Source organism: Ranitomeya variabilis, chromosome 7 (genome assembly GCF_051348905.1).
Source record: "Ranitomeya variabilis isolate aRanVar5 chromosome 7, aRanVar5.hap1, whole genome shotgun sequence".
NCBI classification, from domain to species: domain Eukaryota; kingdom Metazoa; phylum Chordata; class Amphibia; order Anura; family Dendrobatidae; genus Ranitomeya; species Ranitomeya variabilis.
Window position 1 is genome coordinate 240961058 of NC_135238.1, and position 13621 is coordinate 240974678.

The 13621-nt window shown below is 45.8% G+C and overlaps 1 protein-coding gene across 4 annotated transcripts in view; it reads right to left on the reverse strand.

Moving 5' to 3' along the window:
* Nucleotides 1-9727: 9727 nt before the first annotated feature.
* Nucleotides 9728-13621, reverse strand: part of MYLK (myosin light chain kinase) — a 349601-nt gene continuing 345707 nt past the window's right edge. For all 4 annotated transcript variants that reach the window (XM_077273316.1, XM_077273314.1, XM_077273317.1 and 1 more), the window contains 2 exons: nt 13060-13188; nt 9728-12980 (listed from right to left, as the gene is read on the reverse strand). In XM_077273316.1, coding sequence (XP_077129431.1) covers nt 12733-12980; nt 13060-13188 — 377 coding nt within the window. In that variant the 3' untranslated portion in view covers nt 9728-12732. The remainder of the gene's footprint in view (nt 12981-13059; nt 13189-13621) is intronic.

A 13621-nucleotide genomic window follows, 5' to 3' on the forward strand; every position in this document is an offset into this window, starting at 1 on the left:
TAGTGCAGTGCTAACCACTGACCCACCATGCTGCCCTATACAAGTGCTACCTACTGATCTGCCATATAGTACAGTGCTAACCACTGAACAACTGTGCTGCCCTATATATAATACAGTGCTGACCACTGGGCCACCGTGCTGCCCTATATATAGTACAGTGCTAACCACTGAGCCACTGCGATGCCCTATATATAGTACAGTGCTAACCACTGAGCCACTGTGCCACCCTATATATAGTACAGTTCTGATCACTCAGCCACCGTACTGCAATATATATAGTACATTGCTAACCACTGAGCCACCGTGCTGCCCTATATATAGCACAGTGCTGACCACTGAGCCACCGTGCTGCCCTATATCTAGTACAGTGCTGACCACTGAGCCACCGTGCTGCCCTATATCTAGTACAGTGCTGACCACTGAGCCACTGTTCCGCCCTATATGTAGTAGTGCTGACCACTGAGCCACCGTGCTGCCCTATATATAGTACAGTGCTGACCACTGAGCCACCGTGCTGCCCTATATCTAGTACAGTGCTGACCACTGAGCCACTGTTCCGCCCTATATGTAGTAGTGCTGATCACTGAGCCACCGTGCTGCCCTATATATAGTACAGTGCTGACCACTGAGCCACCGTGCTGCCCTATATACAGTGGGGCAAAAAAGTATTTAGTCAGTCAGCAATAGTGCAAGTTCCACCACTTAAAAAGATGAGAGGCGTCTGTAATTTACATCATAGGTAGACCTCAACTATGGGAGACAAACTGAGAAATAAAAATCCAGAAAATCACATTGTCTGTTTTTTTATCATTTTATTTGCATATTATGGTGGAAAATAAGTATTTGGTCAGAAACAAACAATGAAGATTTCTGGCTCTCACAGACCTGTAACTTCTTCTTTAAGAGTCTCCTCTTTCCTCCACTCATTACCTGTAGTAATGGCACCTGTTTAAACTTGTTATCAGTATAAAAAGACACCTGTGCACACCCTCAAACAGTCTGACTCCAAACTCCACTATGGTGAAGACCAAAGAGCTGTCAAAGGACACCAGAAACAAAATTGTAGCCCTGCACCAGGCTGGGAAGACTGAATCTGCAATAGCCAACCAGCTTGGAGTGAAGAAATCAGCAGTGGGAGCAATAATTAGAAAATGGAAGACATACAAGACCGCTGATAATCTCCCTCGATCTGGGGCTCCACGCAAAATCCCACCCCGTGGGGTCAGAATGATCACAAGAACGGTGAGCAAAAATCCCAGAACCACGCGGGGGGACCTAGTGAATGAACTGCAGAGAGCTGGGACCAATGTAACAAGGCCTACCATAAGTAACACACTACGCCATCATGGACTCAGATCCTGCAGTGCCAGACGTGTCCCACTGCTTAAACCAGTACATGTCCGGGCCCGTCTGAAGTTTGCTAGAGAGCATTTGGATGATCCAGAGGAGTTTTGGGAGAATGTCCTATGGTCTGATGAAACCAAACTGGAACTGTTTGGTAGAAACACAACTTGTCGTGTTTGGAGGAAAAAGAATACTGAGTTGCATCCATCAAACACCATACCTACTGTAAAGCATGGTGGTGGAAACATCATGCTTTGGGGCTGTTTCTCTGCAAAGGGGCCAGGACGACTGATCCGGGTACATGAAAGAATGAATGGGGCCATGTATCATGAGATTTTGAGTGCAAACCTCCTTCCATCAGCAAGGGCATTGAAGATGAAACGTGGCTGGGTCTTTCAACATGACAATGATCCAAAGCACACCGCCAGGGCAACGAAGGAGTGGCTTCGTAAGAAGCATTTCAAGGTCCTGGAGTGGCCTAGCCAGTCTCCAGATCTCAACCCTATAGAAAACCTTTGGAGGGAGTTGAAAGTCCGTGTTGCCAAGCGAAAAGCCAAAAACATCACTGCTCTAGAGGAGATCTGCATGGAGGAATGGGCCAACATACCAACAACAGTGTGTGGCAACCTTGTGAAGACTTACAGAAAACGTTTGACCTCTGTCATTGCCAACAAAGGATATATTACAAAGTATTGAGATGAAATTTTGTTTCTGACCAAATACTTATTTTCCACCATAAAATGCAAATAAAATGATAAAAAAACAGACAATGTGATTTTCTGGATTTTTTTGTCTCAGTTTGTCTCCCATAGTTGAGGTCTAGCTATGATGTAAATTACAGACGCCTCTCATCTTTTTAAGTGGTGGAACTTGCACTATTGCTGACTGACTAAATACTTTTTTGCCCCACTGTATAGTACAGTGCTAACCACTGAGCTGCCCTATATATTGTACATTGTTAACCACCGTGCTGCCCTATATATAATACAGTGCTGACCACATTTGGGCTGAAGCCATGACAACCAGAATGAAATCCACCTTTCTTTATACTGCAGGCGCCATCCAGAGTAAGGCTGCCGTCACACGGTCAGTATCATCAGTATTTGTAGCCAAAACCAGGAGTGGAACAAATAGAGGAAAAGTATAATAGAAACATCTGCTCCACTTCTACATTTATCACCCACTCCTGCTTTTGGCTACAAATACTGATGTAAAATACTGACCAAATACTGCTAGTGTGACGGCAGCCTTAGGCTAGGGTCACACTATTAGTATTTGACATCAGTATCTGTAAGTCAGAAGCAGGAGTGGGTGATAATACAGAAGTGGTGACGAATTTCTATTCTACTTTCCCTCTGATTCTTCCTCTCCTGGTTACAAATACTGATGTAAGACACTGACCGAATACTGACCGTGTGAACGAGGCCTAAATCGGAAGCAAACAACCCATGTGCAGCCTGATCCTGCAGTCATACTCCCCTGCACCTTTCCACTAATCTTGTGATGTGGGAGTACAGTACCGACTACACTAATGTTTGGTGTTGTTGCCATAGAGACATGTTGTGAAATTGGATTTTGGGCTCCCCCGGTGGCCACTGGTGGAATTGAACTGGTGTGCATCATCCTCTCTGTTCACCTGTTTCCATCAGGATGTGGGAGTCGCTATTTAGCCTTGCTCCTCTGTCACTTCCATGCCGGTCAACATTGTAATCAGAAGCCTTTCTGTGCATGTTCCTGCTGCCAGACAACTCCCAGCTAAGTTGGACTTTAGTCCTTGTTTGTTTTTGCATTTTGTTCCAGTTCACAGCTGTAGTTTCGTTTCTGTGTCTGGAAAGCTCTTGTGATCTGAAATTGCCACTCTGATGTTATGAGTTAATACTAGAGTCTTAAAGTAATTTCAGGATGGTGTTTTTTGATAGGGTTTTCAGCTGACCATGAAAGTGCCCTTTCTGTCTTCCTGCTATCTAGTAAGCGGACCTCAATTTTGCTAAACCTATTTTCATACTACGTTTGTCATTTCATCTAAAATCACCGCCAATATTTGTGGGGGCCTCTGTCTGCCTTTCGGGGAAATTTCTCTAGAGGTGAGCCAGGACTATATTTTCCTCTGCCAGGATTAGTTAGTCCTCCGGCCGGCGCTGGGCGTCTAGGGATAAAACGCAGGCTACGCTACCCGGCTACTGTTAGTTGTGCGGCAGGTTTAGTTCATGGTCAGTTTAGTTTCCATCCTTCCAAGAGCTAGTTCTTATGTTTGCTGGGCTATGTTCTCTTGCCATTGAGAACCATAACAGTTTGACCGGCCGGAAAGGGTTAAATTAATTGACAGAGAAAGGAGAGATAAGAGAAGTCTGCTGAAGATTTTTTTTTTTTTTTTTTTTCCCTTCAGTTCTGAGTGTGCTTGTAATTGAATCTCTTGCAAGTCTGCCTATATTGCAGCCTTTCTCTCTCTCTCTCCTTCTAATCCTGGAATGGCTCTGTGTTCACCTGTTTAAAATGGATATTCAGAGTTTAGCTGCAGGTTTGAATAATCTCACCACGAAAGTTCAAAATTTACAAGATTTTGTTGTTCATGTTCCTATATCTGAACCTAGAATTCCTTTGCCTGAATTTTTCTCGGGGAATAGATCTTGCTTTCAAAATTTCAAAAATAATTGCAAGTTGTTTTTGTCCCTGAAATCTCGCTCTGCTGGAGATCCTGCTCAGCAGGTCAGGATTGTGATTTCTTTGCTCCGGGGCGACCCTCAGGATTGGGCTTTTGCATTGGCTCCAGGGGATCCTGCGTTGCTCAATGTGGATGCGTTTTTTCTGGCCTTGGGGTTGCTTTATGAGGAACCTCAGTTAGAACTTCAGGCGGAAAAGGCCTTGATGTCCCTATCTCAGGGGCAAGACGAAGCTGAAATATACTGCCAGAAATTCCGTAAATGGGCTGTGCTTACTCAGTGGAATGAGTGCGCCCTGGCGGCGAATTTCAGAGAGGGTCTCTCTGATGCCATTAAGGATGTTATGGTGGGGTTCCCTGTGCCTGCGGGTCTGAATGAGTCCATGACAATGGCTATCCAGATCGATAGGCGTCTGCGGGAGCGCAAACCTGTGCACCATTTGGCGGTGTCTACTGAGAAGACGCCAGAGAATATGCAATGTGATTAAAATTCTGCCGTTCACTTCTGGACAGAATTCTGACGAAAAAATGGGTTGTGCTTCTATTGCGGTGATTCAACTCATGTTATATCAGCATGCTCTAAGCGTACTAAGAAGCTTGATAAGTCTGTTTCAATTGGCTCTTTACAGTCTAAGTTTATTCTATCTGTGACCCTGATTTGTTCTTTATCATCTATTACCGCGGATGCCTATGTCGACTCTGGCGCCGCTTTGAGTCTTATGGATTGGTCCTTTGCCAAACGCTGTGGGTATGATTTGGAGCCTCTTGAAACTCCTATACCCCTGAAGGGGATTGACTCCACCCCATTGGCTAGCAATAAACCACAATACTGGACACAAGTAACTATGCGGATTAATCCGGATCACCAGGAGATTATTCGCTTTCTTGTGCTGTATAACCTACATGATGTGTTGGTGCTTGGATTGCCATGGCTGCAATCTCATAACCCAGTCCTTGACTGGAAAGCTATGTCTGTGTTAAGCTGGGGATGTAAGGGGACGCATGGGGACGTACCTGTGGTTTCCATTTCATCATCTATTCCCTCTGAGATTCCTGAATTCTTGACTGAATATCGTGACGTTTTTGAAGAACCTAAGCTTGGTTCATTACCTCCGCACCGGGAGTGCGATTGTGCCATAGATTTGATTCCGGGTAGTAAATACCCTAAGGGTCGTTTATTTAATCTGTCTGTGCCTGAACATGCTGCTATGCGAGAATATATAAAGGAGTCCTTGGAAAAGGGACATATTCGTCCTTCGTCATCTCCCTTAGGAGCCGGTTTTTTCTTTGTGGCTAAGAAAGATGGCTCTTTGAGGCCGTGCATTGATTATCGGCTTTTGAATAAAATCACGGTTAAATATCAATATCCGTTGCCACTGCTGACTGATTTGTTTGCTCGCATAAAGGGGGCCAAGTGGTTCTCTAAGATAGATCTCCGTGGGGCGTATAATTTGGTGCGAATTAAGCAGGGGGATGAGTGGAAGACCGCATTTAATACGCCCGAGGGCCACTTTGAGTATTTGGTGATGCCTTTTGGTCTTTCAAATGCCCCTTCAGTCTTTCAGTCCTTTATGCATGACATTTTCCGTGATTATTTGGATAAATTTATGATTGTGTATCTGGATGATATTTTGATTTTTTCGGATGACTGGGACTCTCATGTCCAGCAGGTCAGGAGGGTTTTTCAGGTTTTGCGGTCTAATTCCTTGTGTGTGAAGGGTTCTAAGTGCGTTTTTGGAATTCAAAAGATTTCCTTTTTGGGATATATTTTTTCCCCCTCTTCCATCGAGATGGATCCTGTCAAGGTTCAGGCTATTTGTGATTGGACGCAACCCTCTTCTCTTAAGAGTCTTCAGAAATTTTTGGGCTTTGCTAACTTTTATCGTCGATTTATTGCTGGTTTTTCTGATGTTGTTAAACCATTGACTGATTTGACTAAGAAGGGTGCTGATGTTGCTGATTGGTCCCCTGCTGCTGTGGAGGCCTTTCGGGAGCTTAAGCGCCGCTTTTCTTCCGCCCCTGTGTTGCGTCAGCCTGATGTTGCTCTTCCTTTTCAGGTTGAGGTCGACGCTTCTGAAATCGGAGCTGGGGCGGTTTTGTCGCAGAGAAGTTCCGATTGCTCCGTGATGAGACCTTGTGCCTTTTTCTCGCGTAAATTTTCGCCCGCCGAGCGGAATTATGATGTTGGGAATCGGGAGCTTTTGGCCATGAAGTGGGCTTTTGAGGAGTGGCGTCATTGGCTTGAGGGGGCTAGACATCAGGTGGTGGTATTGACTGACCATAAAAATCTAATTTATCTTGAGTCCGCCAGACGCCTGAATCCTAGACAGGCGCGCTGGTCGTTGTTTTTCTCTCGGTTTAATTTTGTGGTGTCCTACCTGCCGGGTTCTAAGAATGTTAAGGCGGATGCCCTTTCTAGGAGTTTTGAGCCTGACTCCCCTGGTAATTCTGAACCTACAGGTATCCTTAAGGATGGAGTGATATTGTCTGCCGTTTCTCCAGACCTGCGGCGGGCCTTGCAGGAGTTTCAGGCGGATAGACCTGATCGTTGCCCACCTGGTAGACTGTTTGTTCCTGATGATTGGACCAGTAAAGTCATTTCTGAGGTTCATTCTTCTGCGTTGGCAGGTCATCCTGGAATCTTTGGTACCAGGGATTTGGTGGCAAGGTCCTTCTGGTGGCCTTCCCTGTCTCGAGATGTGCGAGGCTTCGTGCAGTCTTGTGACGTTTGTGCTCGGGCCAAGCCTTGTTGTTCTCGGGCTAGTGGATTGTTGTTGCCCTTGCCTATCCCGAAGAGGCCCTGGACGCACATCTCGATGGATTTTATTTCGGATCTTCCTGTTTCTCAGAAGATGTCTGTCATCTGGGTGGTGTGTGATCGTTTCTCTAAGATGGTCCATTTGGTTCCCCTGCCTAAGTTGCCTTCTTCTTCCGAGTTGGTTCCTCTGTTTTTTCAAAATGTGGTCCGTTTGCATGGTATTCCGGAGAATATCGTTTCTGACAGAGGTACCCAATTCGTGTCTAGATTTTGGCGAGCATTCTGTGCTAGGATGGGCATAGATTTGTCTTTCTCGTCTGCTTTCCATCCTCAGACTAATGGCCAGACCGAGCGGACGAATCAGACCTTGGAGACATATTTGAGGTGTTTTGTGTCTGCAGATCAGGATGATTGGGTTGCTTTTTTGCCTTTAGCGGAGTTTGCCCTCAATAATCGGGCCAGTTCTGCCACCTTGGTGTCTCCCTTTTTCTGTAATTCGGGGTTTCATCCTCGATTTTCTTCTGGTCAGGTGGAATCTTCGGATTGTCCTGGAGTGGATGCTGTGGTGGAGAGGTTGCATCAGATTTGGGGGCAGGTAGTGGACAATTTGAAGTTGTCCCAGGAGAAGACTCAGCTTTTTGCCAACCGCCGGCGTCGGGTTGGTCCTCGGCTTTGTGTTGGGGACTTGGTGTGGTTGTCTTCTCGTTTTGTCCCTATGAGGGTTTCTTCTCCCAAGTTTAAGCCTCGGTTCATCGGCCCGTACAAGATATTGGAGATTCTTAACCCTGTGTCCTTCCGTTTGGACCTCCCTGCATCTTTTTCTATTCATAATGTTTTTCATCGGTCATTATTGCGCAGGTATGAGGTACCGGTTGTGCCTTCCGTTGAGCCTCCTGCTCCGGTGTTGGTTAAGGGCGAGTTGGAGTACGTTGTGGAAAAAATCTTGGACTCCCGTGTTTCCAGACGGAAACTCCAGTATCTGGTCAAATGGAAGGGATACGGTCAGGAGGATAATTCTTGGGTGACTGCCTCTGATGTTCATGCCTCCGATTTGGTCCGTGCCTTTCATAGGGCTCATCCTGATCGCCCTGGTGGTTCTGGTGAGGGTTCGGTGCCCCCTCCTTGAGGGGGGGGTACTGTTGTGAAATTGGATTTTGGGCTCCCCCGGTGGCCACTGGTGGAATTGAACTGGTGTGCATCATCCTCTCTGTTCACCTGTTTCCATCAGGATGTGGGAGTCGCTATTTAGCCTTGCTCCTCTGTCACTTCCATGCCGGTCAACATTGTAATCAGAAGCCTTTCTGTGCATGTTCCTGCTGCCAGACAACTCCCAGCTAAGTTGGACTTTAGTCCTTGTTTGTTTTTGCATTTTGTTCCAGTTCACAGCTGTAGTTTCGTTTCTGTGTCTGGAAAGCTCTTGTGATCTGAAATTGCCACTCTGATGTTATGAGTTAATACTAGAGTCTTAAAGTAATTTCAGGATGGTGTTTTTTGATAGGGTTTTCAGCTGACCATGAAAGTGCCCTTTCTGTCTTCCTGCTATCTAGTAAGCGGACCTCAATTTTGCTAAACCTATTTTCATACTACGTTTGTCATTTCATCTAAAATCACCGCCAATATTTGTGGGGGCCTCTGTCTGCCTTTCGGGGAAATTTCTCTAGAGGTGAGCCAGGACTATATTTTCCTCTGCCAGGATTAGTTAGTCCTCCGGCCGGCGCTGGGCGTCTAGGGATAAAACGCAGGCTACGCTACCCGGCTACTGTTAGTTGTGCGGCAGGTTTAGTTCATGGTCAGTTTAGTTTCCATCCTTCCAAGAGCTAGTTCTTATGTTTGCTGGGCTATGTTCTCTTGCCATTGAGAACCATAACAGTTTGACCGGCCGGAAAGGGTTAAATTAATTGACAGAGAAAGGAGAGATAAGAGAAGTCTGCTGAAGATTTTTTTTTTTTTTTTTTTTCCCTTCAGTTCTGAGTGTGCTTGTAATTGAATCTCTTGCAAGTCTGCCTATATTGCAGCCTTTCTCTCTCTCTCTCCTTCTAATCCTGGAATGGCTCTGTGTTCACCTGTTTAAAATGGATATTCAGAGTTTAGCTGCAGGTTTGAATAATCTCACCACGAAAGTTCAAAATTTACAAGATTTTGTTGTTCATGTTCCTATATCTGAACCTAGAATTCCTTTGCCTGAATTTTTCTCGGGGAATAGATCTTGCTTTCAAAATTTCAAAAATAATTGCAAGTTGTTTTTGTCCCTGAAATCTCGCTCTGCTGGAGATCCTGCTCAGCAGGTCAGGATTGTGATTTCTTTGCTCCGGGGCGACCCTCAGGATTGGGCTTTTGCATTGGCTCCAGGGGATCCTGCGTTGCTCAACCCGGCTACTGTTAGTTGTGCGGCAGGTTTAGTTCATGGTCAGTTTAGTTTCCATCCTTCCAAGAGCTAGTTCTTATGTTTGCTGGGCTATGTTCTCTTGCCATTGAGAACCATAACAGAGACACCTAATTCTATATGGGAGCTGTGTACAAGGGGAGATACTGTAGTAAGACTGTACTCACTTCACTTCTGATTTCCAATGCACTGGTTCTGGGGGGCTCTTGTCATGTGTCACAAGTGGCAGCCGCTTATCTACCCGTGTGCACAGCTGAGCATGAACGCTAACATGGGGAAATGACCGAATCTGTATGGGCAGCTTTCCAATAGAAGAATCATAAGTGATATTTACTGACACTTATCTCTGGCCACCACTGGTCCACACAGATAACAAGCCAAGCTGCAGAGTGCTGAAAAATGGAAATGCTACAACTTTCAAATAGATTTTACTGATGGATGACTGCTCATTTTCAAGATCCCTGCTTGCTGCCAGTGAATGGAAGCATTCACGTTTACTATTCACAGCTGAAGACTGTCACAATGTATCAGTCTGTCACATGATAAGCAACATAAAAGAAGACAGACACCTAGAGGGCACTGGTATTGGAAGCATGTGTCGTGCTAGACTTTATTTATAATGTGAGGAACCACAACTGTAGTGTTCTCATCTCCGGCAAAGGTCAGACATGAACAACCCCTGACAACAAGAGGAAGAAGGAAGGAAGGAAGGAGAGAAACGACAGAAGGAGAACAAGTATGAGAAGGGAAAAGAAGCAACACGAGGCTGAGGAGAAACGGGTGAAATAAAGTATAGAAAAAAAGGAGGACGAGGAAGTAAAGAAGAGGAGGGAGGAAGAAAGGACAGGAAATAATAAGAGAAAGAAGAGGCAGGAGAAAAAATGGAAGGAGGAGAATGGAAGAAGAGAGGGAGGAAGGGAATGTAAGTGGGCAGGGGAAAGAAAGAAGTAGAAGGAGGAGGAGGAAAATGGAGGAAGAGCAAAGAAGAATGAGCAGAAGGAAGAACAGAAAGGAAGGAGGAGTAAGGAAAAGGGGGAATGGGATGAAAGAGAGGAAGCATGACAGCTAAGTGGAGGAAAAGAAATAAGGAGCAAGGAGGCGCAAAAGACAAGATGAATAAAACGGGAAGCATAATAAAAGGGGAAGGAGAGTAGTCGGAGGGTGGCAGGGCGAGTGCATCCTCATCACAACATAAGAGCGCAGTATGGAGACTAAAGCGTTGAGCTATGAACACTAACACTTTCTGTTCATGATTGATTACAGCACTACCCGACTGACCGGTCTTAACCCTGTGTGTGCCACGGTAAAAGGTACATGACGGGTTTAGGGTATTACACGTCCAGTCCACTGTAAATCATCTTCACTTTCGTGAAAAGTTGTTATTTTCTGCAGTTCCCATGTGTCGGCGCCATGGTGTCCCAGCAGCTCTGCTCACTATGAACCTCTGGTGGCTCAGCTCCAGGAGACCGGACACCGGGATTGCACATAACCGCGGTATTAATATCCAGGACCAAGAATCCACGTGGACACAAGTCCCCTCTGTATCTTCGCTTTAGCACTGCAGTGTTACTGTATATTATCTCTTCACTTTTATTTCTTGTTCAGTATGGAGATCATTAACATTTAGAGGAATCTTCCATTATAAAAGACACACGTGTGATCAGTAGGGGTTCTGCCCCTGTGAACCCACTGATCCCATGAGCAAGGAAGTCGGGTTCCCACTCATGGTGGACATGTGGTTACAAACAAAAGGCCACTCCCTCAATTAACATACATGGACGATATGGAAATGAAGGCGAGCTATTGGTGGAAATCCCGAGCCCATGATCTCCATATCCCCCACTATCTGCAGAGTTATATAGTGTGACCGGTCACAAATTGACAGCGGAAATGAAGACGACCGCATGCACCAAATCTGTCCATGACGGGATTACATCAAGCTAATATATGATTTCTATTCACACAAAGACACACACACGCTGTGCGGCACATCAACTCGTCCACGCTGGCGTCGTCACCAGCGCATGACATTATATCCCCAGAAAATAAAACAACAAGGTGCTAATACGGTGAAAGCGAAGTGGAAGCGGGAAATCCGATACTGGACGCAAAGCAGCTTCACATATCCAAACAACAACCCTCATCATTACCCGGGGATCGGGACCGGCAGCAGGAGGAGGATTCTCTATTCATTTACACTGATGGGAGACAGGATCATATCCAAGTGCTGCAGCACTACAACTCTCAGCATGCAAAGTCTGGTGTACTGGAAACCAGTGACTGGCAGTGTCTGCAATCTGCGAGCAGCCCCCGTGTCCTCCATGTTCCTGCACAGAACAGACTGTGCTAATTACAGGGCCCCCCAATACTTCTGAGCTGGCAGGGGCTTTACATTGGCACAAGTGGCTCCTACATAGAACTGACATGACAATGCGTCACACTAAAGGAAGGGAACCGGGCAGGTCACACTGTGCAGAGTACATAATGGGGGTTATAATCATCGGCCTGTAACAAGGAAAAGACACTGAAGGTGTCAGTGCGGACTACAAGGGGCAGCCATTTACATCCAACTACTCCCCTACGCTGCAATGACACTGCAATGTATCCCCCATGTATTACATCGTATCCTCCAATCACACAACGTTTCCCCATATACTACACTATATATCCCCCAATCACACTACAATGTTTCCCTATATACTGCATTGTATCCCCCACTCACACTACAATGTATCCCCCATATACATCATATCCTCACACTACAATGTATCCCCAATCACACGTTTCCCCATATACTACACTATATATCCCCAATCACACAAGAATGTATCCCCCCTATACTACACTGTAGCCCCCAATCACACTACAATGTTTCCCTATATACTGCATTGTATCCCCCATATACATCATATCCTCACACTACAATGTATCCCCCATATATTACATCGTATCCCCATCACAAGTTTCCCCATATACTGCATTGTATTCCCCCACTCACACTACAATGTGTCCCCCATATACTACATTGTACTCCCCACTCACACTACAATGTATCCCCCAAAATACATCATATCCGCCCACTCACACTACAATGTATCCTCCAATCACACTACAATGTATCAATCATATACTACACAATATATCCCCCAATCACACAATGTATCCCCCATATATTACATTGTATCCTCCCATTCACACTCCTCATTCTGCATTGTTTTGTATGATACACTGTATTCTTTCCCGAGTGTATCCAGTCACCCCAATCACACCTCGGTGCGTCCCCCCTACATTACATCCACCCACCACATGGTATCACATCTTCCCCACCAGGATTTTGTGCTTCTCATCAGATTTGCTCTCCTAGAAACACTTGGTCCCCTGGATAATGACAGATCAGAGTGTTTATTCTGAATATACCGAGTGCGCAGTGAGACATCCCCGGTGTAGGACGTTACAGGCGGAGGACGTGGTCTTCAGACAGTGGGGTGGAATAGGACTTCCAGCTTCATTGAGTGTCTTTCTGGGATTCAAGTGGGAAAATTTCCCTGTAGTTTGTGGCTAGAAATATGTCCTGTATAGAATATAGATTCACTCCTCCTCTTCCTCTTCTTCCTCCTCCTCCTCTTCCGCCATCACTTCCACCAGGAGCTCGGCTTTGCAGCTCGCCTCCCCCTGGCTGTTGATGGCTTTGCAGGTGTACTTGGCATCATCATCCCCACACACCTCGGCAATGGTCAGGGAGCAGTTCCCGTCCTCGTCATAGTCGATCTGGAAGTGACGCGACTCCTTGATGGGCTGATCGTCCTTGTACCAGATCACCTCCGGATCAGGATGACCTGGAGAGAAGGAATTGCAGGGTGATAAGCAGGTGGCACATACATGTTATACACCCCACCCCCAGCAACCAAAGATCACCTTCAATCCTGCAGTCAAATCTGGCGGCGCTGCCCTCCACTACCTCAATGTCCATTATGGTCCTGGTGAATACCGGCTTTGAGGGGGGTCGTTCCTCGGATACAGATTCCAGGAAAGCCTGGTTATCCTCTGTAAGAAACATTGGTGTTACTGGTACTATACTGTTCACATATAACACAGTGCCAAACCCACAGCTCTGCATAGACCTCTTCTTCTGGAATGTCTATAATAACTTTTCAATTATAAGGGTTTTCAAGATTTCATCGAAAAAACCTTTGTAGAAGGGAAATGTGGCGTTTCAATGCAGCAATATTTCCAGACTTCTCTAGGCCAGATGTTCCAATACGCCGGGATCCTCCACTTCAGTCCATCTGCGCTTACTCTGCATTGTGATCACCTGCTGCACCACGTCTGCTTTGTGGCACACAACTATTGTCCCTACAACATGGTAACCAAAGCAAACTGAAATATATAAAATGGAACTATGAAAATGACAGGATCGATAGGCATGCTAATGATCCACCGGCAGCTTCAGAACCTTCCTCAAATGACCACTAATAAC